This window comes from Dama dama, chromosome 9, assembly GCF_033118175.1.
Source record: "Dama dama isolate Ldn47 chromosome 9, ASM3311817v1, whole genome shotgun sequence".
NCBI lineage: Eukaryota > Metazoa > Chordata > Mammalia > Artiodactyla > Cervidae > Dama > Dama dama.
Genome location: NC_083689.1, coordinates 81,686,391 through 81,708,154, shown reverse-complemented (window position 1 = coordinate 81,708,154; position 21,764 = coordinate 81,686,391). Strand labels below are relative to the sequence as shown.

Here is a 21,764-nt window from a genome sequence, read left to right as displayed (position 1 = left end):
TAGCTCCAGTGTGTACCACAGAGCCTGGTTCCTCATTAGGTGTTCAATAAATAGGTGCTGAATTTGATAAAGACTGAGATCTCAAAGATGTTCCCAGGGAGCATGAAGGTAAGAACCCGTCCCTCTTAACGCCATGTAAGTGACCAGAGTAGGACCCAGGCTATCTGGATGACTGTTGATAGAATGAGGAGTTGTGAAGCCTATTGGCTAAGAATCCTAGCATGTGAGACAGAAAGAGAGAACTGGGGCTGAGTCCTGGCCTTGGCATTTTCAAGCTACTGTACTCTCGAATTGGTTACTTAGCTTCCCAGAGCCCATGTTTTCTCATCTGAAAAATGGAACTAATACCTACCCCCATTGGAAAGTAAGATAATGCAAGCAAAGCATGTAATGTCATGTTTGCATCATAAAAGTCCTCCATGAATGTTATATATTGGTTTTAAAAGCTGTAACTTGTGGTGAGTTACCTACTCTGCGGAAGCTAGAGTCAGTTAAAACTTCTTGCTGCAGCTTGCTTGTTACTTCCTCTTAGGAAGTCTTCCCTGATGCCTGCAGGGTGGATGAGAGCTCCTCCTCTGTGATCCCACCAAGCCCTGCATGCTCCTCCAGCTTCTCACTCAACCCATGGGATTATCCTGAGTTCATCTGTTCTACCAGACTGTCAACTCCTTGAGCCTAGAGAGTGTGTGATAAAACTTATTTAGCGAAGCACACAGTAGGGCATAGGCAGCAGCTCACTTGTTAAGTTGGGCAAATGGTGAAAGTTGACAGAGAAAATGGCAAGTGTGGGAGGAACACCAAAGGGAATCTCTACTTTCAGCTGAAGGTAAATCCCCACCTTTTCCAGCCTAGAAAATGCAGAACATTTTCCCTGAGACCTGGGTCCCCGAGGGATGTGACTCACGTGTCTCTTCCAGGGAAGAAAGGAGCCATGGAGGCTTGGGAGAGGGCCTCAGCGCCTGGGGAAAGGGGGTGTCCCCTGCCACTTTGCAGGGACGAGTTGCGTGGGACGACTTACCCGGAGCTTCCTGCCAAAGATGGTGACTTTGCCTTTAATCTGTTCCTTTCTTAGGCGCCACTCAATGGAGTTGAGGCCGTTCTCCATGGGCAGGGAGATATTGCAGCGCCCAATGGTGGGGGTGATGGTGCCCGCGAGCACGTGGGGCTCACTGTGGAAGCTCACGCCCATCCCATTGGCGTACATCACCCGCAGGGTCCCATTGTTGCAGAGCTGGTAGCTGTTCCGCACTTGATCTGGAGAAATGGAGGTGGGGGCAGGGAGAGGGAAATAAATTATCCACGCTGCTAGTCATGAGAGAACAGAACCCCTATTTTTGTAGGTTTCCATGGTACTTTGCAGCTGTCAGTCTAAGGCTGCCTTCAATTAGCACACATGCAATGTTAAGGTGAGTAGCAGAGATGCTACTGATCCGTGGAAAGAAAAACATTATTAATATGTGGCATTCTAGAAATAATTATGCTGTGATATTTTTCTTCTACTCACTGAAGACTATTAATAGTACATTTAAAGATGTATCATGCCTACACAATTTGTGTCAATCAAATCCCTCATCTTTAACATATATATTTTAGCTGAAATGGAAAAAAATAAATGAAAACAGACTTAATTTTGTTTCCTTTCCCCTACCATCTAACCTGAGGCTGATGGTTTACCATGGGTCAGACCCACTGCAAATCAAGTCTAGGATTCTTCAAGAAGCAGCAGCCTTCCTGCCCCTCATCTCTTTGCTGCTGACTCTACCATGATGACACCTCCACACCAGACAAATCTGAGGAGCCTCAAATAGCAAGAGAGAGACTGAGCCAGTGGGTGCTGATAACGTGCGTTTATCTGCCCAAATGGAATCTACACTCGTCTATCAGACTTCTGACCTTTTCCCTTATCGAAAAGTTCCAGGTAGGAAATGTGAGTCTGAGATGCTTCTTATGGCTATGTTACTTCCTAATTATTTGGGCAGAGGAGTCCAGCTGGGCTGGCCTCCGAGATGCTAACTTTTGGGGGTAGCAAGCAAGTGGGGACCTGTCACTCCTGCGACTGCAGCCATCATGCAGAAAGACAAAAATCTACATCATTAATCATCTGGCAGAGTAGAAATAGAGTCATGGAAACAGGCTCTGTCGTGGGATAATAGTCCAGAAATGTCACCATTTATCTGCCGCGAGGACACTTTTATCCTCTGACAATGGGCTAGCCCACCGACATTCTATCTTAATTAAAAGAAAAATTAATCTTCACGATTTCTTTTCTTGCCAGCCTCTGTGCCTGTCCTGGAGTGTGCGTCATGTTGAACAGCAAGAGTAACTACGAGCTGGTCAGAGACCTTTACGGTCTGGTCAAGAGACTGCTAAAAGGGCTCTGTGGCTTGAGGACAACGGCCTCATCACACAAATGCTTGGTAGAGAGAAGGAGACTAAAACCACCTTTGAGGAGGCAGCTGTGTTTGTTGGGTGAGTAGGGAGTTCTGGTGACAGAGAAGTGGGAATGGAAAGGGACATTTTCAGGTCAATATGTAGACATTCCCAAATATCCCAAACTAAAATGTTAGGTTGGTATTATAGAGGACATTCTCCTGCATCTGACTGAGTCCTTTTCTATAAGGCGGATGTCTTATAGAGTTAGTTTGCTATGGGCTAAAACTGCAAGCTGAGGGGTGCTAGGAAGTCCTCCCAGGCTTGGTAACTCACACCTGCCTCTGGCCTTGGCTGAGGGTGAGTGTGTGGGTAGCATGGTGATGAGGGAGGGACTTACCTTGTACCACTGTGTAGGAGGCCTCCACCGAAGACAGGTTGGTAATGACAGTGACATCGTCATCACGGTTGGAGTTCTCAATGTCAATAGTGATGGACTTCTCCATCTCCCGGTGTAGGCTGGTCACCACCCCCGTGGGGCGTGTCACGTTGGTGAGGCGGCCCTCGTGGTCATAGCTGGAGAAGAGAGACACTGATGAGAAGCAGTTCCTGGGGCCGAAGACTTCCTCAAAACTCAGAACCCCACCAGGGATAGACTCATGGGGCTAGAAAAGGAGAGAGAGGGAAGGTGGGGTGGCCGGGTGGTGCAACATGCCCCCCCTTGCCCTGGGAAATGGTGATGCTTTCTACTACCCACCCATTTACATAACAACATACTCAGTGAAAGGGGTACTTAATTACGCTTTCCCAAGTTAGTGAGAAGAGCTACTTGATGCTCTTTAATTTGGGCTCTACAAAGTAAAGGACTAGCTAATAATGAACAAGAAAATCTGAATAGACCAGTGAGGAGTAAGGAGACTGACTCATGAATCAAAACCCTCCCACCAAACAGAAGTCCAGGATCACTCGGCTGGCTTCCTGGTGAGTTCTACTGAATATGCAAACAAGAATTAATACCGGTCCTTTTCAAACTCTTCCAAAGAATAAATGGGAGGGAACACTCCAAAGTCATTTTATAAGGCCAGCATTACCCTGATACCAAAGCCATACACGGACACTGCCAGAAAAGAAAATTACAATTCAGTGTCTCTAAACATAAATGTAAGCATCCTCAACAAAATATTAGCAAATAGTTATTCTAGGGAATGCAAAGATGGTTCACATTAGTAAATCATTTGATGTGAAACACCATATTATCATCTCAATAGATGCAGAAAAACATTGACAAAATTTACAAGAAAACCCTCAATGAGGTGGATATAGAGGGAACAGCAAACACAGTGGTAAAAAGCTGACCATTTTTACTTTAAGATCAGGAACAAGTCAAAGAATCCCACTTTATTCAACATAATATTGGAAGTCTTATCCAGAGCAATTAGGCAAGGAAAAAAGGTATTATTTGTAAATAACATAAAAAACTTCACCCCAAAAAACTGTCAGAAATAATTTCAGTACAGCTGAAGGATACAAATATGTAAAATCTATTGTGCTTCTATAAACTAATAACAAACTACCAGAAAGAAAATTTTAAAAACCATTTATATTTATATCAAAGAAGAAAAAAATACCTAGGAATACATTTAACCAAGGAGGTAAAAGACCTGTACATTGAAAGTTACGACACTAATGTAAGAAATCAAAGAATATACAAATAAATGAAAACAGTATATGATTATGGATTGGAATAATTAATATTGATAAATTATCCATGCTGTCCAAAGCAAGTTACTGTCTCAATGAAATCTCTGTCAAAATTCTAACAGTATTCTTCATAGAAATAGAACAAATACCCTAAACTTTGTACAGAACCACGAACCCCAAGTAGGCAAAGTAATCTTGAGAAATCACTAGGGAACTGCAAACCAAAACCCACACATACATGGTCAGTTTATAATAGAGGAGCTGAGACTATACAATGGGGGAAGAATAGTCTCTTCAACGAGTGGTGTTGGGAAAACTGGACAGTCACATGAGAAATAAGGAAACACTGTCTTATACCACTCACGAAATTGACTCAAACGGATTAAAAACCTGAATATAAGATCTGAAACCACAAATCTTAGAAGTAAATATAGGCGGTACGCTTCATGACATGAGTGTTGTGTTTTTTTCTTTTTTGCACTTGACACAAAAGCAAAGGTAATAAAAGCATAAACCAACAAGTGGGATTACTTCAAACTAAAAAACTTCTGCACAGCAAAGCAAACCATCCACAAAATAAGGCAATGTACTGCGTGAGAGAGAATATTTGCAAATCTGACCAGAGAAAATATCCAAATATATAAAGAATTTATACAACTCAATCGCCAAAAACATGAACAATTTGACTAAAGAATGAGAGGACATACAGATGGCCATCGGGTACCTGAAAAGATGTTCAGCATCGTTAATCATTAGGGAATTGCAAATCAAAACCATACTGAAATTTTACCTCACAATAGTTAGAATGGCTCTTATAAAAAAACAAAACCAACCATGCTGGTGGTGATCCGCAGGAAAGGGAACCTCCTACACAGTTGTTGAGAATGTAAACTGGTGCAATCACTATAGAACAGTATGGGGAGTTTTCACAGAATTAGAATTATCATGTGATCCAGCAGTTCCACTTCTGGGTGGAATCTGAGGAAAACAAACATGCTAATTTGAAAATATTTATGCACTCACATGTTCACTTCAGCATTATTTACAACAGTCAAGATATGGATTAAGAGGTCCATCACCAAGATGAATCAATAAAAAAGCTATGGTATAAACAGAATATTATCCAGCCAAAGAAAGAATGAAATCGTGCCATTTGTGACAACACGCGTGGACTTTGAGGGCATGATGCTAAGTGAAATAAGTCAGACAGAGAGACAAATACCCTATGATCTCAGCTATCTGTAGGTCTCAAAAACAAAAACAAAACCCCACAAAAAACCAAGCCTATAGACACAGAGAACTGATTGGTGGTCGCTAGAAGTGAGGGGTAGAGGAAGGCGGTCAAAAGGTACATAATTTCCAGTCTCCCAAGGCAATAGAAATAAAAAATAAACAAATGGGACCTAATTACACTCACAAGTTCTTGCACAGCAAAGGGAACCATAAACAAAACAATGACCTACAGACTGGGAGAAACATTTGCAAACAATGGCTTAAGCCCTTGCAACAAGGGCTTAATTACCAAAATATACAAACAGCTCACACAACTCAGTAACAGAAAAGCAAACAACTCAATCAAAAAAATGGGCAGAAGACCTAAACAGACATCTCTTCAAAGAAGACATACAGATGGCCAAGAGGCACATAAACAGATGCTCAACATTGCTGATTACTAGAAACATACAAATCAAGCACTACAATGGTCGTTTGGGTCAGAAGAGCCACCATCAAAAAGTCAACAAATAACAAACAGTGGGGGGGATGCGGAGAAAAGGGAACACTCCTGCACTGTTGTGGGAATATGAATTGGTGCAGCCACTATGGAAAACAGTATGGAAGTTCCTCAAAAAACTAAAAGGAGAGTCCCTATATGATCTAGCAATCCCACTCCTGAGTGTATACCTTGACAACACTATACATGCACCCCTGTGTTCATAGCAGCGCTGTTTACAACAACCAAGACATGGAAACAACCTAAACAGCCATCAACAGAGGAACGATAAAGATGCAGTATACAGTTACAATGGAATACGACTCATCCAGAAAAAGAATGAACTAATGCCATTTGCAGCAACATCAGCGGACCTAGAGATTATCATACTAAGTGCAGTAAGCCAGGAAGAGAGCGACAAATACCATATACTATCACTCATATGTGAAATCTAAAATATGACATAAACGGACTTATCCATGAAACAGAATCAGACTTACAGACACAGAGAATACACATGTGGTTCCCAAGAGAAAGGGGTTGGGGAGGGATGGATTGGGAGTTTGGGATTAGCACATGCAAACTGTTATGGATAAATTACAAGGTCCTATCGTATAGCACAGGGAACTATATTCAGTATCTTATAATAAACCATAATGGAAAAGAATATGAAAAAGAATTAACTCAATCACTTAGATATACAGCAGAAATGAATGAAACATTGTAAATCAACTGTGTGGGCATGCATGCTAACGTGCTTTAGTCGTGTCTGACTCTGTGCGACCCCATGGACTGTAGCCCACCAGGCTGCTCTGTCCACGGGATTCTCTAGCCAAGAATACTGGAGTGGGTTGCCATTTCCTTCTCCAGTAAATCAGCTATACTTCAATAAAATAAAAGGTACAGATTTTCAGTTATAAAGTAAGTCATGGGGATGTAATATACAGCATGGTAACTGTAATTAATAATACCATATTACATATTTGAAAGTTGCTATTGCTAAGAGAGTAGAACCTGAAAGTTCTCATCATAAGAGTTTTTTGTAACTATATGGTGACATATGTTAATTAGACTTATTATGGTCGTTTTACAACATATACAAAATCATTATGTTGTACCCCTGAAACTAATATAATGTTACAGGTTAATTTTACCTCAATAAATAAGAAAATAAAAAACAGTTCTCAGTGTTTTGATGTGGGGTGCTTACTGGAGAACTCAGTATTTCAACTCTTGCTGCCAAGTAGGGACAATGTGAGCAGTGTATTCCATGAGCCCCAGGCAATGATTTAATTCCAATCCACTATGTAACCTGGACACCTACAGTGTGTAGATTGCTGTGCTTTACTGTGAGAGAAACAGTAGGAACCGGAGATTTTACTTTCTGGGAAAAGAGGATTAGGGCTGAGACCAGAATCTCAGCAACCACTTGGAGAAATGCAGGTTTTCTTTAACTTTGAAAGAAGATTCAGCTTCTGATACCCCTGGAGTAAATGTCTAAGATTCAGGTCTCTGCAAAGAAGACTGCAGACACTGGCAAGGAGCTGTGAGTTCCAGGAATGGGACCTCACGGCCACCTAGTGGAACCAGCTCTGTCTTCCTTGTCTCAGGTGGGGCTGGAGGCTGCTTTTGACTCCTTCATTCAGCAGCTACTTACCGAGTTCCTCGTAGGTGCCAGGCCCTGTTCAAGGATCTGGGGACCCAGCTAGGAACAAAATGGATGAAAATCCTTGCTCTCATGATGTGTGCAAACTAGATGGGGAGGGTCAAAATAAAGCTCACAATACAGAGTATGTCATATGGTGACAAGCGGTAAGGATTAAAATAAAGGAGGAGAGACAGAGAGCACGTGTAGAGGTGGTTGTCCTTTTCAGTAGCCCTGTGCCTTTAAAGAGATAACAGACTGCTCGCGCCCATTCTGAGAACTTAGACAACACAACAGAATGTCCGGATGGCATTCCTGTGTTGGCTTCATCCCTGCCCAGCTCTCCATGGGGCACTTCCCAACACAAAGGGGAGTGGGGAGAAAGGTAACCCCTTAAAGGGACCCACTCCAGGCTCCTCAAGCGGCAATGCTGGCTGATTCTGGAAAATAACTCTTGAACCCTGCTCCCTGGAATGTAACTTCCCTCCCTCCCTCAGATCTGATATTCAATCCTTCCTCTGTTGCTTTGTTGGGAGGAGTTGATCAGGACTGGAATAGCCCTTTATATTACTTTATTTTAGTTTATATTTAGTAATGCTATAAGTAATTTAAATTAAATACTATATTCAAGTGCTAAAGTATTTAGTACTTTATGTTATATATAAATGTATTTTATATACTACAGAAATATATTTTATTAAAAATTTTTATAAATACTTTATATATATATATATATATGTATATATAGAGAGAGCTAGGGGCTTCCCTGGTGGCTCAGAGTTTAAAGTGTCTGCCTGCAATGCGGGAGACCCAGGTTTGATCCCTGGGTTGGGAAGATCCCTGGAGAAAGAAATGGCAAACCCACTCCAGTATTCTTGCCTGGAGAATCCCATGAACGGAGGAGCCTGGTAGGCTACAGTCCGTGGGGTCACAGAGTCGGACACGACTGAGTGACTTCATGCACTCACTCACATATAGGCTAAGTTGCTTCAGTTATGGCTGACTTTTTGTGACCCCAAGGACTGCAGCCCGCCAGGCTCCAGTCAGGAAACTAGATCCCACGTGCTACAACTAAGAGATTCTGCGTGCTGTAACTAAGACCCAGAGTAGCCAAATAAATAAATATTTTTAAAAGTTTTCAAAGTGGACTATTATGTAAAGATCAGATGGGAAAACTACATATTTTAATTCTGCCTCTCTAAACTGAATCCAGGTGTCTGTGGGGTTTTGTTCGTGACTTTGTTGACTCTTTTCTCTAAAGTTTTCACTAAGGTGACAGTCTCAACAGGAAGTTGAATTTGCATCTGACTTTTAAACAACCAATTTGCTGACCATGTGAAAAAAAAAAAAAAACCCACAAAACAGAAGTTGCCATCTTTTTAGGAGGCTAAGAAAACCATATGCATTGAACTCCTACAATAGAAAATGTATGATCTTTTACCAACTTTATGGAAGAAAAGCAACTGTTCACATCAAGAGAGAAAAAAATTAGGCTTCCGTGTAACTTCTGAACAATCATGACAGGGGAAAAAAACCATGACCATGTGTTTTCATTCAGTTCGGTGCCCCTTCTGGAAACTACTCTTCCACCTTAGAGTACCTGTCTCAGGATGCACCTCAGCCTGAACTCTGTCACTCCAGCCTCTTAGACCTGGCCCACTTCAGACTGGCCTCCTGAGAGGGACACCGATTCTCTCTGAAATGTGTTGGGTCTTCAGGTGCAAGCGAGAAGTTGAGAGTCTAGGAGGATTTGGGTTATGGTGCAGCTTTCGCTTAACTTGGTGTGAGAGCCAAAGATGGCACTCAGGTGGCACCTTCAGGGACAGAGTCACCTGGTAAAGTGTGATCCAGTCCCAGTGCCCTGAAGGAGGTCAGGCTGCTTCAGAGAAAGACAGCTTTGCCCAAAGGAAGACGGCAATGCAACCTATTTCCAGCAGATGGCAGAAGCTTCCTTTACATTCTCTCAAAGCCTTTGGAATGCAAACAGGAAGTGAACATGCCCGAATTTAAGACTGATCATCAACGAGGTCTGTTCTCTCTCCTGTCCTTCTTTCCTTCCGTGACAACACCCGGCCAACTTACTAAATTCTCAGCTAGCAGCAACACATAGACAGAAAGCAACGACTCCAAATTACATAGTGGTTAACCAGATCCTTCACCATCAAGGACAGCCAGATCCTTACCAATGCCGTCCCTGTCTCAGCCAGCCAAGGAGCAACCTTAGCGATCATACCTTAGCAACCTCCTCCCACTGGCATCCCACTGGTTAATACCTGTAGCAGCAGGCAGGTGACCAAGAACTGCCTGCAGGAGCGAGGGAAAACAGCTTTTTGGTAAAACAAACAGCGGGGCTATCAAGTATGAGATAATTGTTAGGGGAAATATGACCAGCTCTCACATCTTTTAATATACCTAGCACTTTATCTGTATTGATCTGCTTCTGCTAAAGAGGAAACTCAGAGTTTATCTACCTGTCTGTCCAATCAAGTGTGTTGCTGGACCTATCAGCAAATTACAGGAGCCCCACCAGGACCTTGCCTTTTAGTTTCTAATTTCCGCACCCATGGCAAACATGAATAATCAGCAGAGTTAATCAACACTTGATCTCTCAGGCACTGTGCGTGTCCAATATCCTGAAACTGGAACGGCAAGCAGACAACGGGAATTCCCAGCTCTTGCAGGGAGGATGTTCGATATCAGACACACAATAATGCAAATCATTTACGAGTCAGGGAGAGGGGACAGGACTATCCCGAGGCATTAAAGTCAGGAAGACAACATGACTAAATGATTCTAAAAGCCACACCGACAGCCGATCCTGATGCCAGTGAGGGTAGTAGGGTAAGTGCTCTGAGGAACTACTTTAAAAATCGACTTACTCATAGAAAGTTGTCCATCCTGTTTCATCACTCTTGGTGGCTAGGAGGCCAGTGTTCCCGTCATAGGTCATGAGGCTGAGCTCCAAGTTCTGCGTGGACACGACTTTGAGACCTCCGTGGGTACCCACTGTGAGGGTGATGATCTGGTTGTCGGGCATGAGCAGGTGGCGGGGCGTGCCGCTGCTGTCCCGACGGATCTTCAGGGAATTTCCGTTGTTGTCAATCAGCTCGGTGACAGCGTTGTCAGCACTGTAGGTGAAGTTGTACAAGTACTCCCCCGTCACCAGGCTCACGGTGTACTGGTGGATGCCCTCGGCGTTGAAGACGTACAACTCCTGTTCCCCGGGGGAGGCAGCCTCATACTGGTTAAAAGCATTCAGAACGGGCTTGTTCTTGCTGACCGCCCTGATCCGAATATTCCCAAGGTCGGCGATGTAGATGGTACCGTCAGGAGCTACAGCTAAGGATGATGGGGAATTCAAGATGGCGTCAGTCGCGTAGGCATCGTCTCCTGAGTAGCAGTTGCAATTGACATCGTTTTTGCAGTCACAGTCAGAGGCTGCGCCTGCTAACAGGCAGATCTCCCCATTGGTTGTTACCTGGCGTAGACGGTTAATCTTCTTCTCGTCCGTCTCGGTGATGTAGAGGACCCCAGTGTGAGAGATGGCAATGGCGCTGGCTGACTCCAGGGCAGAGTGAATGGCTAGTTTGCTGAGCGAGTAGTCAATGCCAGGAACCTGGCAGTGCATGGGGCGTCCCGCGATGATGCTGACTTGATGGTTCTCGGTGATGCGAAGGATGACGTTGTTCTCCAGAACATACAGGGAGTTGTCCATGGGGTTGACAGCAAGGTCTGTTGGCCACTCCAGGCGAACCTATGGATGATACAGCACCAAATTCAAGGACAGCCTCTAACATGCTCAATGTTTACCTGCCCAGGGCACTTCTATTGATTTTATGCAACTGGGGGAAAAATACTTTTTTTTTTTTCCTAACACAGTGTAGAAGAGCCCATCATGGAACCACTCGCTCACTGTCCATGCTGGGCATGATGGCGAACAAGAGACTGTGGGACAGACATCTGTGGCATCAACCTGCTGGGGCTAGAGTAGTCACCAGCTCTACCCACAATGCTCTTTGCAGCCCCAGGTGATTGGGCCAGGGTTGGGTTCACCACACATAGTTGGACAGGTAGTTCATAGCTCAAGGGCTAGTGTAATGTAGTCCATGCTCTGCTCACCAAGCCATGGGACTGAGGAGGCTATGTTCACTTAGAGGAGGCAATGTTCACTTAGAGGAGGCACCTTGATCTAATTCACAACAAGGAACCACGCAGTTTAGAAGGGGTCCCTGCCCCAAGGGCAGCCAATGCACAGGCTGGCCAGTGAACTACAACCTGAGTGTTTGCTTGAAAAAGTAAACTGGATAAACACTTCCCTTCTCTGCAGAATCTGAAATGAAAACCTTAGGAATCAGTTGTCAGTTGAGGAATTTGAACTGAAAGTAATGAGCTTGACTGAGGGTGGAAAAGGCCCTTTTGGAAGACTAAGCACAGACTCAGGTCGAGGACCCTTATATTCAAGTCCCATTTCTGCAAATCAACTATACGTCAATAAAATTTTTTTTTAAGTATACAGTCCTTTTTCTCCTGTTGTACAGTTGAGTGAGCCTCTGTTCTCTGCTAATGTAAGAGCCCAGACTAAAGACTATCACTTGGGGGAATGTCACAGAAGGAATCTGCTTAGTTACAACTTCACAAAGTAAAGGTTTATATAGTGAGGATGCAATTGCTTCAGATTAACAGGGAAGTTCTGATTGACACGTAGTACTGTATGGTATGTTCTCAAACCCACAATAATGATGGAGAAGAGAGGTAATTACACAGTAACGCCTACCCTATAATCTGCCACGGCTGGAGCATGTCACCAGCTCCACGCTTCTGAGCGGAATTCCCCTCTCTCTTTCTCCTATTTCTCTTTCATGTCTGTCTCACATGTCCCATTCCATCTTGCTGTCCAGTTCATTTCAAACCTTCTGCAGACAAACCTGGGATCTGTATCTCCTCCTCCCACTCCACTTCCAACCCAAAGAGAACCCAGGTGAGAAGTTCAGGCTCAGAATCAGGTGTGGCACATGTGATGAGAAATGAGAGGAGAGAGAGAGAGATTCCCACCTGGGCCACATCCATGCTGGAGTCACAGCTCAGGGGCCGGACGGCGGTGAGGTCATTGGAGCCCAGCAAGGTAGAGATGATTCCATTCTGGTCGACCTTGCGAATCATGGTGGCGTCAACAAAGTACATGAGCCCATTCTTGTCAACTGCAATACCTGAGTGGGGCAAACAGCAGGAGTGTGTCTCTTGGCAAGGGACAGGGCTGCTGGGGTGGTGGTGGTAGTTGGGATGCCCTACTAGGCATTATCTTCTTGGATGAGGGACCTGACTGGACAGCACACTCAAGAGTCATTTAAGGTGACACCCTTTCTCACAGGCACTGTGCTGAGATCTGGCTAATTCCTGGGGTGTGGACTATTTCACCACACAAGTGAAGAAAGAACCTTGGGCTGCAAATGGACCAAGGCTGCAAATGAATGAATGGGGAGATCATTTTGCATCTGCTCTTTTTTAGAAAAGAGCTATTTCCCAAGTTCACTGCTTGAAAAATTATTGGTAGTAAATTACTGGAATACCCTTCACAACTGATTGCCACACTAAGGTTGAGAAACAGTGACTCTTGCAGTCACAAACTCCTAATTCAGAATATATCCTCCAGGAAGTATTCCCAGTTAAGCCGTGACTCCACTCGGCACATTGCTATTCCGGGGGAGTGCTGGTTCTAGCACTCCCTTGGTAAGAGGCAGACAGCAGCGTTATTTCTTCTGCATTTTCACCCCAGTGCCCAAGCCCAAGGCTCCCCATCCTTAATCTACACTGCCGTGTGCTTTCAGCTTAGCTAAAAATGCTAACAAGGATTGGACCTTCCAGTGACGGTCCTTAACCTTCAGCATCTTTAGTCCTTTTCAAACAGAGATCCCTCAGAGCCAAGAACCCCTCCTTGCCAATCCCAGTCCCTTGGAAATTATACCGATTCTTAATTGCTACCATTATGGGGCATTTGCAAAATGTCAGGTACTGTTTGGACTTTATATGCACTGTTATCTAACAGGAACAGCTGGGAGTGGTTGGAGGCTCCCCCCACTGGGCTCTGTTCTGTCTCCAGCCCACACCAGCTGGCCCTTCGGGCTCACACAGCGAACATTTCCTTCTGACTCTCTGTGGCTGGCAGCAGTCAGCAATCTCTAGGGGCAAGTGGCCCCACATTCCACTTGTAGCCTATGTGGGAGATGAAGTTTACTTCAGATAAAGAAATACTTTTTCTTAAACAACGCTCACCCAACCCACCAAAGCCATCTATCGGAATTAAATTATTCTAGGACAAGCTGGGTTTGGGACTGCCCCGGCTGAGTTCACTTCCAGCATGCAGGGAGTCGGGTGTGCGGTGAGCTCTCTCTGGGGTGGGGCTTTCTTGCTGGGCAGCCTTTACCTCGAGGGCTCATCAGGGTGGCGTCCACAGCCTTGCCTCCGTCCCCGCAGCGGGCTTCGTCAAAGGGCAAGCACTGCTCGCCTGTCCCTGCCACGACTTCTGAGTTCCCAGCCAGGTCTTTGGCTCCACTCAGAGACTTGACGCGGTAGATTCGCCGACTGTTGGTGTCAGACACGTAGAGAGAGCCGGACACGGGATCCACAGCCAGGTAGTACTTGTGTGCCGGGTTGTTGCTTCAGGAGAAGAAGCACAAAGAGGAGTGAGACGACGCCATGCAGCTGGCCTCCTGGGTCAAAGAGATGACAAACAGCCCAGCGAGACTCTAACCACCTGTGGTGTCTATTGGGTTGACCAAAAAGGTCGCTGGGTTTTTCCATAAGATGGTATGGAAACACCTGAACCAACTTTTTGGCCCAACCCAATACTTTAGTGAACTGGAAAGAATCTAATCTAGTAAGTTAGTGTTCTGACATATCATGGCTCTGAGCTATTTCTGCTTGGGCTTAAGCTCCTCACATTATCAGAGAATTCATCACTTCCCATCCTGCTAAAATACCACTGCTTCATTTAGCCGGTGTGAAAAATCCCACTCTGATCCTGCTTTTGTGTTTGTGGGCACTGGTCTTCTTTACTTCCCCTGTGGGTTTACTCTGTTCTCAAGTGGAATTGAGGAACACTTCCACGAGACAATGCCCTCTTTCTAATCTATGCTTCCTTCTGTGACTCCAAGGTACTAGACCACGAAGACTGGGGCAACCTTGAGTCTTCCTAACTTTGTGATGGGCAGCTCCCTGCAGCCATCTCAAGTCCTCAGCCTCAGATCTTTTCTACTGTTCCTCAGGGTGGATACGAACGAAGCTGGTATTTTGTGTGACGACCTGTGATATCTTGCTGATATCATGTTCAGAATCTAAATAATAAAGGAAGGAGATGTAGTTTTCAAATATTGGGTAACAGTGAGATCTGGGGGCTTCCCTGGTGGTTCAGTGGTAAAGAATCCACCTGCAATGCAGGAGATGTGGGTTCGATCCCTGCGTGGGGAAGATGCCCCGGAAAAGGGAATGGCAACCCAGTCCACTATTCTTGCTTGGGAAATCCCATGGTCAGAGGAGTTGGTGGGCTACAGTCCATAGAGTTACAACAGCTGGACACGACTAAGCAACTAAACTACCACCAACCAATAGTGAGGTCAGAGGTGTGCCCCAGAAGCTGCCAGGACCCTAAGTCACACTGGGAGAGAAGTACCTCAGTGTGGAGGTGATGTAACAGGAGAGCATGAAGCCTCAGAGACCTGGATCTCTTTCTCTGCTGTGTGTCCAGCTCTCCTATGGGTAAGATCTGTAAACTTGGCTCAGAACTAAGACTCAGGAAACTCTAAACTCAACTTGAACTCTGCCGGGGACCTTAAGGAAGACTTTTGGCCACAGTGGGTCCTAGATTCCTTATTGGGGGTAATGAAGAAGCTGAATCAGAGTGTTACTCATGTCCCTTTTGGCTCAAGCCCTACATTTTTGTCCTTCTGCAGTGTGTGTCACTGGTTGGAGGTTGCAACAGAATGGGTCCTCATGCTATTCCCACACTGGTTATTAGCATCACTGTCCCTAGGATACAAGTGGCAGATGTCTCTCTGTCTTAGGTTTTGGTGCCACAGGTCTAAATGAGCACAGGCTGTTTTTTTCCCCAGTCATTTTGCATCCGTAGTTTGGAATTATGGGAAGAGAGGAGCTGGAAAAGGTGAGGCAAAGATGAGGGCGATGAAGGTGTTGGATACATCTGTCCTGTAGACATTAGCTGGTAAATTACCAATTAAAACACCACCACTTGGGTTCTTTGCTGATTTAAGTAAGAAAATAACTAGAAGGCTATTTCTAGGAACAGTTTATGCATCGATACCATCTTAATTCCAGCTTCTCCTCAGGTGGCTGTTAAGATCCATAACTGAACCAGAAGTCAAGGGCTTTCTAAAATTCCAGCCTAGATGATGAGTCGGGGAGAGTAGGCTACCCAAATTCCTTGCCTTGCTTCATTATTCCTTTTGTTTATTATTTATTTTTGGCTATTAAGTCTTAAGAGACTATCTATACAGGCAACGCAAATAAGAGCAGAAAGGGAAAAATTCCTGCCGGTTTTTAATTAGATGCTGTACTTTGTTACTGGCCTTGGAGGAGCTGGTGCCATCCTCAGAAGAACGGGGCATTGCACGTTTGTGCCTGTCTTATGAACAAGATAATTAATTCTGGACTTTCTAGGGAGCCCGATTCAAGGAGGCTTTTCAAAATTTCTGGCAGAAGAGCAGCCAGTTGAGGGTATGGGGTCAGTTCCTACTGGGAGCCCATTCTTCCCCATGGTCTCATACTCATTCCAATCGAGATGCTTACAGAGGAGCTCAGGTAGATGGGCAGCCATACTTTCACACTCGGGCTATGGTGAAGGTCAAATGGAGTATGGAAATTTGAGAGGGTGTCCTTCCACAGTGTTGCTGCTTTTTAAAAAATTTGGACCAACTGGGTGTCTATAACTAGCCAATTTTGGCGGTGCCTGAGATGGAGGAGGCAGAGGACTCCTACACATGGCTCTTACACTGACTTTGATGATTATACAACTTAACTCTACTCTTTGCCTATGTGTGTGCTCACTCACTAAGTCATGTCCGACTCTTTGCAACCCCATGGACTGTAGCCCGCCAGGCTCCTCTGTCCATGGGATTTCCCAGGCAAGAATACTGGACTGGGTTGCCATTTCCTGTTCTAGGGGATCTTCCCAACCCAGGGATCGAACCTGCATCTTCTGCATCTCCTTGCATTGGCAGGAGGATTCTTTACCACTGAGCCACCTGGGAAGTCCCACTCTTTACTTGATTTTGACCTAACATGATGCAGATGCTTCTGCCAACATTTCATTTTAAGGAGTGAGGAGAAGAATTCCCTCGAGTATTAAAATGCACTTTTTTTCCTCCTCTTCCAAGTAAAAATAAGGTCACTTTTCTGATGTTTCAGTGCAACCCAAAGTTTTCCTAACTTTGCAACAGGAAGCTCCTCAGAGCACTAGGCATTGTTGTAGAAATGAACCGTACCAGCACGGTTTTAAGTGATAACGTCAGAGCAGCTGAGTGACAAAGGGTATTTAGACAAAAAGTACTTGGTCCACACCCTTCATACTACTTAAAAGTGATTGAATTTTATGAAAATTCCCAGTGCATCTGACTGTTGGATTCATTTTGGCCAGCAGATTGGCAATTAACTTGTTTTTTTTTAAGTGACCATACATTCAGGGGAAAAAAATCATTAATGAGTTGAAAATGAGTTTTTGACCCGTTTCCAGTTCATTAAAGCTTTTGTGAACCCAGTCCAGCATTTACAAAAGCCAGAAGTTTGCCTCAACTGTTTAGCCCAATTATGGACCGCAATGAGCAGTTGGGGTAAAAGTTCGCTGAGGGTTCATTATCTCACACTTGCATCTTCCGGAAATTCTAATTACTGTCAGCTTATTTGGTTCTTTTTTGACTGCATTTCATAATTGCTAAAGCTTATCATATCCACAACACACAATTAGCACATAAAAAAGTTACTATATTTGGCACATAAAAATATACCACATTACACAAGAAAGCACAAAAACAAAACGCAAACACAAGGAAGCAAACGAACCATATCAAATTATATGGGAAAGAGTTCTTCATCTTACCTATGTTTAAACTCTTTATTTCTTTATAGAAAGAAAACAGAAGGAAAAAGAACAAACAGTTAGCAGAAGAATTGATGATAAAGCAAACATAACATTTTCGTTTCTTGTATAAAGGGTCCCCCCCCAAAGGCAGTCTTTTTCTTTTTTTTCCCTTCTAGCTGACAGCTCCTAGTACAATTACAGAAATGAGTCCTCTACATACAAATAAGTTCCATTCCAAGAGCTTGTTTGTAAGTCTGATTTGTTAGTAAACTCCAACAAAGTTAGTCTTGGTACCCAACTAGCACAATTGTCTATATAATACTGTACTGTAATAGGTTTCTAATACTGTTCGCACGACTGATACATAAAAAGCAAACACAAAAAATGAAGAAACCATTTTTAATGTTACAGTACAGTACCTTGAAAAGTACAGTAGTTCAACAGCTGGTCTACAGGGACTGGCATTAAGTGAACAGGCAAGAAGAGTTTGGGAGAAGGGAGAAGAGGTGGGAGATGGCAGAGCTGAAGGATCATTAGCAGTAGGAGATGGAGGTCAACCTACAATTTCACTTATGCCTTAGGTGACTGGACCAGGGTACAGTTTGCATCTTTGAAAGTCTGCAACTTGAAGGTTTATATGTAGGAGACCTACTGTATTTGGGAAGCTCCTCTAGTTTTAGATTCTTCCCAGCCACTGGGAAATCTAGACAAGAATGCTTAAATTCTCTGACCAGCAGTGTGGATTTACACGACCCAGGTGAAACAGCCTAATGCAGGGATGGCACACAGGTGACCTCTCGGGTGCCAACACCTATATACTGGTACTGGCTGCTGGGAGGGCGGGAGGGGAGGATTCTGAAGCCACATTCAAGCTCATCTGCAGCACAGAGTGCTGTAGTCACTTGGGACATCTGCCTTGGGTGCGGGAGGGAGCCTGGTGACACCTGTGCCTCCTACTTGCCATTGGTGCATCATAGAATCAGGCAGAGAGGGACTCTGCCCCCCGGAGAGAGCCCCTGCCCCAGACAAAAGCATCTGCCAAACACTGGTGAGACCCTGAGAGTCTCAACTGTTTCCTCACCCTGCTCCAGGCCCCCTCCCCATCTGACACGTGCGTGCGTGGCTCCCCCCACCCCCGCCTGACGTGCACTCTTCCTTACAGATAACACTCATCGGTGAAACTCACAGGTGATGCTCTCCTCTCGTAATTGGAGCCAAAGACTCAGTGAACATTCTTCTCAGAAAGCTAGTGAAAGTTTTGCTTCTTTTTTCTTTTAAAAGTGAAAATACAGGGACTTCCCAGTGGCTAAGACTCCAAGTTCCTAATGCTGCGGGCTCGAGTTCCATCCCTGGTCAGGGAACTAGATCCCACATGCCTCAACTAAAGATACCACATGCCACCATGGAGATAGAAGATCCCACCTGCCATAACCAAGACCTGGTACAGCCAAGTAAAAAAAAAAAATCTTAAAAAAATAGAATGAAAATACATGTCAGGTTCAACAGAAAAGCAGCTGAATCTTAACAGCATTAAGGAGAAGAGGAGAGAGACTAGGGCCTCAAATAGAGAAGTACTCTCCATTTCTGAGGTTTCCTGGCCACTGTGGAAGGAACCCCTGACCTCTCTTTCCCTTCCAGCTAAGGGAGGAGGCTTCAGGGAAGGAACAAAGAGGGCTGAATGCTCTGATTCCTGTCTGGGTGCAGCTCAGGCCTTTGCCAGGGGCCATCATTAGTGATGGGTTTGCACAGGGATTACATTTTTATATTTTATTCCAACATGTTAGTTTTTGCAAGAAAAAAAAAAGTTAATTAAATGATGCTGATAACTCTTGAGCTCTGACTGACATAGTGCAATTTAAGATTCATTCTGCAAAGCCTGGTGTGTCAGGGTGGCAGCCGGGAATTCTCGCATCTATTTTATATTGCTTAATGAAAGTGAAATGTTATCTGCCACCACTGGTAGTCATATTTGGCTCTTAATTATTACAATATCAATTCCACTTTTTTAAAGTTAAGGTGAAAAGACTGGTTGGGATTTGGGTCTGTAGACCTGACCTACTTCTTTGCTAAGAACATCTGCTTTAAGTTGATTAATATAATATCTATGTTGGGGGAAGGAGAAGGCAGTGGGGACTCAGTCACTGAGAGTGCAGAGTCCGAATGATCATATGGATCTGAGTTCTGGACAAAGGCTGAGGTCACGGTTATTCCAGTCCAGGGCCATTAGCAAAGTGGCTGTGTAGAAGCAACAAACACAAATAACAGCACCACTGAGTCAGTCCATGTGCATGTACTCAGGTGCCCTACTTACAAGGGACAGGCCTCGTCTTTGGGTCCATGGCCTCAGGACACAAACCCTTTGAGGAAAAGGTTGTCTCCGATTCAAGAATTGAGATGGATTAGTTCTCCACACTGAGGAGTTTGAATGACTCCCCTGTACCGTCTTCAGGGTCTCTCTAAGACTTCCCCACTTGTCTCAGGGATCTCTCCATAGGCTGTCTTGTGATTTATGTGTGTGTGCTTATCATCAGCAACAGACATGAGTAAGTAAATCTGGACATGACTGACTTATCTCTGTGTGGCTGATTCTTAGTAGACAGCCCTGGAGAGAGGGAGGGCTGGAAAAATGGGTTATTGAGTACAGGAAGGAAGCAATGGGCTGCTTCCCTTCATGCTGTAAGACCTGCCTTGGACCAGTTCCAGTCCCTCATGTTCTGCTGAGAATCACAAAGCTGCCATCAGTGGAGACTGTAGTCTTTCTCTATTCCAATTCTATCACTCTGTGGCACAGAACAGGGTGGATGGGGGGTGGCCAGAGTTTTTGTTTACGTGTTTTACTTCTTAAAAAAAAGTGAGTTGGGATACATTTAGTTTAGGGGGATGTGCTTCTGTGGCTCATACATAGTCCTTCCACTATCTCCTAGATGACAGTGGTATTCATGGCTTTAAAGAATGCTCCTGCCCTGTTATACCAACACACCTAACATCATTACAGGAACTAGAATGTTCAGTGGAGAAGTCATATATCATGGAAGTGCAATGGTTAATTAATAACAAACTTTAGGTTATTTGTCTGGATTTTGTTATGTCTGCACTAATTGCCAGCTTTTCTAAATTTGTTATTTGTTTGGGGTTCTCTTCTTATTTTAAATGGTAGACAGTTTCATTCTAAAATTGCATTAAGATTCAGACCCCATGAAACCTGGATCTGTCCTTGGTAAAAAGAGCTTTGAAAACAGTGCCAAGAACTGTCTAAAATTTTGTGGGAATATTGTTGTCATTGTTACTCTGGGTAGGTGCTATGTTATGTTTTGTTTTCTGATCTCCATGTTTATACCCTGTCTACACAGAGAAAGCATTTCCCCTCTGAGTACAATCTCATTCTCCCTAACTTTCTATGTTGGCATTAAGCAGGGTCTGTTGGAGGTGAACTCTCAGGCAAAGTTGGCCTTTGGTGAAGCCTCTGTTCAATCTCTGCTGCCCTTACCCACTCTCCTAGGTTCCTATTTTCTTGCATCTCTTCCCTCTGCAGCACTCATATACCTGGGCAGGACAATCCCCTCCCCTAAACATCTTCCCTTGTGCAATGATGCTTCTGACCGATTCCATCAGCATCATTAGAATCTCAGCATGGGGAAGTGTTTTAGTTGGAAAAAAGCATAGCTCATATCACAATATAATCTAATAATGGGAAGAAGAGAAAAAGCTTAGAATTGCAAACATGAAGGAAAGTGTGAGATTCTTATGTTTATGGAAAGGGGCCAAGTCAAGAAAAGGCAGACAGATACTGTCCCATCCGTTATCATTTCCTGCCTTATACTGGGGTTTAGGTCTGGAGATATTCTCAAACAGGGAAGACAGGAAAGTTTGTTTGTTGATAGAACTTCACCCCAAAATGTGAATGACTGACAGATATACTCTATTCCACAGGGCTTGGGTTTTCTAAAAACCACCTGAAGAGGATACTTGTTGTAAGAAGGGAAATGGGCTCCCAGAGGCAGGTTATCAGGCTTTCCTGGGGATGTGGGTATTGAAAATGTCTCGAATGCTGGTGATATTAGAGCAGGCAGGTGATAACTGGTTTACACAAGAAGAAGGCTTCTTCCAGCATCAATTTTTCAAATGGGTAGAACTCTGCCCCTACATGTTTGGGATAGGCAAAGGACGAAGTGAGGGAGAAGGAGCGTGAACACTGAAATAAAATTAGGGTTTGGAGGCTCAGCTCTGGGACGGGCACCAACTCCCAAAAT

General features: G+C 44.3%; 1 protein-coding gene across 5 annotated transcripts in view; it reads right to left on the bottom strand.

The window, feature by feature from the left end:
* TENM2 (teneurin transmembrane protein 2) overlaps positions 1-21,764 on the bottom strand; it is a 1,030,924-nt gene that overhangs the window by 46,984 nt on the left and 962,176 nt on the right. For 4 of the 5 annotated variants that reach the window (XM_061149488.1, XM_061149489.1, XM_061149490.1 and 1 more), the window contains 6 exons: positions 17,533-17,553; positions 13,849-14,081; positions 12,480-12,634; positions 10,307-11,181; positions 2,771-2,946; positions 1,019-1,254 (listed from right to left, as the gene is read on the bottom strand). In XM_061149488.1, the coding sequence (XP_061005471.1) occupies positions 1,019-1,254; positions 2,771-2,946; positions 10,307-11,181; positions 12,480-12,634; positions 13,849-14,081; positions 17,533-17,553 (1,696 nt within the window). The remainder of the gene's footprint in view (positions 1-1,018; positions 1,255-2,770; positions 2,947-10,306; positions 11,182-12,479; positions 12,635-13,848; positions 14,082-17,532; positions 17,554-21,764) is intronic. The other variant, XM_061149492.1, reaches the window with a different exon arrangement.